Source organism: Lactuca sativa, chromosome 3 (assembly GCF_002870075.4).
Source record: "Lactuca sativa cultivar Salinas chromosome 3, Lsat_Salinas_v11, whole genome shotgun sequence".
In the NCBI taxonomy this organism is placed as follows: domain Eukaryota; kingdom Viridiplantae; phylum Streptophyta; class Magnoliopsida; order Asterales; family Asteraceae; genus Lactuca; species Lactuca sativa.
Window position 1 is genome coordinate 64,135,874 of NC_056625.2, and position 4,360 is coordinate 64,140,233.

At 33.7% G+C, this 4,360-nt stretch overlaps 1 protein-coding gene across 1 annotated transcript; it reads left to right on the top strand.

Annotated features, from left to right (window-relative positions):
* The first annotated feature begins 247 nt into the window (after window positions 1-247).
* LOC111884270 (glycerate dehydrogenase) lies at window positions 248-2,621 on the top strand. The gene is made up of 11 exons (XM_023880583.3): window positions 248-435; window positions 521-604; window positions 758-898; window positions 1,021-1,142; window positions 1,235-1,316; window positions 1,396-1,560; window positions 1,652-1,726; window positions 1,815-2,000; window positions 2,081-2,125; window positions 2,248-2,362; window positions 2,452-2,621. Exons 1-11 carry the CDS (start codon window positions 313-315, stop codon window positions 2,472-2,474), a joined length of 1,161 nt encoding a protein of 386 aa, XP_023736351.1. The 5' UTR covers window positions 248-312; the 3' UTR covers window positions 2,475-2,621.
* The last annotated feature ends 1,739 nt before the right edge of the window (window positions 2,622-4,360 follow it).

The following is a 4,360-nucleotide window of genomic DNA, read 5'->3' on the forward strand; positions in this document are numbered from 1 at the left end:
TGGTAAAAGCTATATCCTCATTTCCCTACATGCAAATGAGAGGTCCAAACTTTCCAAAACTCAAAATAATCAACTACTTCGTCATTCCACCATAATCATATACACCGCCACTCACTCACATCATCCATCGGTTGATACAGAAAGTCAACATCACAACTCAAAATCAAAAGACTCTCCACCACACAACACGGTAGTCCTCCCACAGCGAATCAATCCAACCAGCAAGTTCAAAAAGCGTCAGGGTGATGAAGCTCACACTCATTTCACTCGTCAACCACAACCAATTCGTTCTCCAATTTCAAGTTTTCTGAAATGGCGAGACCAGTTTCCATTGAAGTATGGAACCCTAATGGCAAATACAGAGTTGTTAGCACAAAATCCATGCCGGGTACACGCTGGATTAATTTACTGGTTCAACAAGATTGTCGTGTTGAAGTAAGTAGTTTGATTAATCTTCACAATTCTGATCAATTTCAAATCGGATTTTCTACATATCGATCGATGTTTTTTTATGTTTCAGATATGCACAGAGAAGAAAACAATATTATCTGTTGAAGACATCATTGCTTTGATTGGAAATAGGTGCGATGGAGTTATCGGCCAGGTAACGTTTCGTAATTCAGATTGCTTTTTGTTTATCGGCGCTTGTATTTCCACTTTAATTTAGGGTTTTTCTGGTGATTCTGGATTGTTTAGAGTTGCTAGGAATCTGGAAACTGATTTCCTTTATTGAATATTTGTCGATTTTGGGTTTTAGTTGACTGAAGATTGGGGGGAGACATTGTTTTCTGCATTGAGCAAAGCAGGTGGAAAAGCTTTCAGCAACATGGCTGTGGGTTACAACAATGTTGATGTCAATGCAGCAACCAAGTATGGTGTTGCTGTTGGAAACACTCCTGTGAGTTCATACTTCATAATCATATCAAATTATCAATAATATAAGTATAAGTTTTTTTTTTTTTTTTCCTCGCAAAACCAACAATTGGAATTAAAACTTCAAATATTATGATTTATGCATAGGGTGTACTTACAGAGACCACAGCAGAGTTAGCAGCATCACTTTCACTTGCTGCTTCAAGAAGGATAGTCGAAGCTGATGGGTTCATGAGAGCTGGCCTATACGATGGATGGCTTCCACATTTGTAAAATCTCATATTTACCCTTCACCAAAACCAACACATTTTCTCCTTTATTGAATTGTTTAAACGATTACTCTTTTATTAATTTGTTGCAGGTTTGTGGGGAATTTGCTTAAAGGCCAAACTGTTGGTGTGATTGGAGCAGGTCGTATTGGATCTGCATACGCTAGAATGATGGTAAGGGTTGGAATTTACAATCTTACCCTTTTGTGATTAAACTGAACTTGAAAAAGAAAAACATTTGGTTAATTATCAGATTGAAGGATTCAAGATGAACTTAATTTATTATGATCTTTACCAAGCCACACGTCTAGAGAAGTTTGTTACAGCTTATGGTCAATTCTTGAAAGCCAGTGGCGAAGAACCTGTCACATGGAAACGCGCATCATCAATGGATGAGGTTCTTCAAGTAGCTGATGTCGTAAGTTTTCCATAATTACCCCTTCATATTTATTTTAATATTTATATCTATTTGATGTTTGGTTTTGCTATGATGATTACAATTTACATAGATAAGTCTACACCCAATATTGGACAAAACCACATATCATCTCATCAACAAAGAACGCCTCTCGAAGATGAAAAAGGTAAAATCCGTACTTTCACATTTTTTTTAAAAACGTGAAATGACAAACATGTCCTCGTAAGGCTAATTGTGTAGAATCTGAAATATAGGAAGCAATCCTTATAAACTGTAGTCGAGGACCTGTGGTTGATGAAGAAGCTCTTGTGGAGCATTTGAAGCAAAATCCCATGTTTCGAGTTGGGCTTGATGTTTTTGAGGATGAACCATACATGAAACCTGGGTTAGCTGACATGAAAAACGCCATTGTTGTCCCTCATATTGCTTCTGCATCAAAGGTAAATACGTTTTTTTATATTGTTTTTATTTAAATCATGGATATTTTAATTTTATCATATGTTTGTTTATGTTTATGCAGTGGACTCGTGAAGGAATGGCCACACTAGCTGCACTAAACGTATTGGTATGCAACTTTTAAGTACATATGATAACAATGTGCTTTATTTAATTACAATTATGTTTATAATTTGAAATGAATGAGATTTGTAACTTTGTTTTTGCATTTTGTTGAAAATGTATATATAGGGAAAAATCAAAGGGTATCCAACCTGGTCAAACCCAAACCAAGTAGACGCCTTTTTGGATGAGAACTCACCACCTCCATCAGCATGCCCAAGCATTGTCAATGCAAAACAACTAGGTAAGTAGAAAGAGTATATGAAAATTTATAAAAAATGCATCGACATAAATTACAACTTATTATATATAATTATTATTGAATACTTGCAGGACTACCTGTTTCGAAACTCTAAAGATGGACAAGGATTCTCTTGGATAACGATGGCGTATGTTTTCCATTGATTATTTGTCTACATGTATATTGCTTATGCTCACTACTCTATGTATATTTGCAATGTGCAAGTGGAATTGCATTCAATATGTATTGTGGTTTGTATCTAGTTTGCTTTGATTCTTGAGGTAAGTCGATAGTATTGTATTATCATACAATACGAGTAATGGTGTACCCCTTAGTCTTGGTCTTTTTCACGAAAATAGCAATCTGAAATTTTCTTATTTATTTAAATGAAATACAAACATATGATAGGATAAACGAACGAGTTTTCTTATTCATGTTCGTTCGTTTTTGTTTGTAACATGCTAAACGAACGAAAATAAACAAACATAATTGAAAATATATGAACATAAACAAACATATAATATAGTAATGTAATCAAATATAATTGAACATATATGAACATAAAATGAACTTAAAATGAACGGATATAAACAAATATAAACGACATTCACAAACATAACTGAACGAATATGATAATTGTTCATGTTCGTTCATTTAACTAAATGAACAAGAATTTGTGTTCATGTTTGCTCGTTTATTAAATAAATGAACTTCACGTCGAACAGTTCACGAACAATTTGTTGTAAGTCTGATTCGTTTATAGCCCTAATATCTGAACAAAACAAACTAGTATTGTAACTATTCTATTTACATTGGTGTTACCCATTCATGTAAACAACTAAAATAAATCCACATACCAACATCAAATTCTTTTTCAAGTGAAGTTATAGCACATTATCATTATTATTTGTCCTTTATATTTAATAAATTCCCAATGGGGTAATTATTGTACTTTTGAGCTCAAGACATGGGCTAAAGTTGGGTTACTGGGAGAATAACTTATTAGATGGAAGCATAATAAGGCCACAAACCTTAATATTGGTATGTTTTGTCTGTTTGGCCGATCAAGAGCAACGGGAAATGGTGAAATTTGATTTTTGGTGCAATTAAGAGCGATGGAATTATGTGTGTATAGTGTATTAGAATTAAGTATGCGGAAAACATCAAATTCCTAGTGAAATAGAGGTAAAAAAATCTCACCTGCGGACCCTAGCCAATTTTCTTAGAATCCCTTAAACTTGATTGGTTTGTTATGGATTTGATGATTGGAGCATACTTGGGTGTAAGTAAAAGGTAAATAACATTGGAGATTGCTTTGGTAGTACCATATGATACCTAAATTGATGGAAAACCCCACCCCATTCCCTTATAAGTCGAAAGCCAGGGGTTAAGTTTCCTGATTTTTCATAACTTTTGCAAAGGAATGTGATATTTTCACTTATGATTTTGGTTCATCCGGTTAAAAAGAATATGTTTAGACTTTTATGTCCCTTGTCATGTTCCTCTCTATTCAATTAAAATGAAGATATAAATATCAAATTATGAAACAAACATCATAATCCCTATGTAGTGGACAAGATGTCAATACCTATGATAATACGGCCTCACAAAGGCAATGACCAGGTCATACGACACATAAGATAGTATGGTATCATGCCTAGGCCATACACTGCTTGTTGCAAAACGAGATTTCTATCCAAGATGGTATGTCCTTATGATTATGAGAAACAGGGGTGTTTGTTTTAGTGGACATGTTCAATTCGGTTTAAATAAAATGAACTCAAATTGATGTCGATTTTTAGAGATTCATATAGTCCGTACTTGGTTGCATTGGTTTTTAATATATATATATATATATATATATATATATATATATATATATATATATATATATATATATATAGAGAGAGAGAGAGAGAGAGAGAGAGAGAGAGATAAGTTCAAGTATTCTAAATTTCTAACTAAATATTGTATGGATTTAGGAATGATCGTGGGCAATCA

What these genes read in the sequence shown, in the direction of transcription:
- LOC111884270 (XM_023880583.3), top strand. Translation starts at nt 313, where the DNA reads ATGGCGAGACCAGTTTCCATTGAAGTATGGAACCCTAATGGCAAATAC. An exon ending in CTGCATACGCTAGAATGATG is followed by an intron (nt 1,317 to 1,395) that starts GTAAGGGTTGGA and finishes GTTAATTATCAG; the next exon opens with ATTGAAGGATTCAAGATGAA. An exon ending in GCCTCTCGAAGATGAAAAAG is followed by an intron (nt 1,727 to 1,814) that starts GTAAAATCCGTA and finishes TCTGAAATATAG; the next exon opens with GAAGCAATCCTTATAAACTG.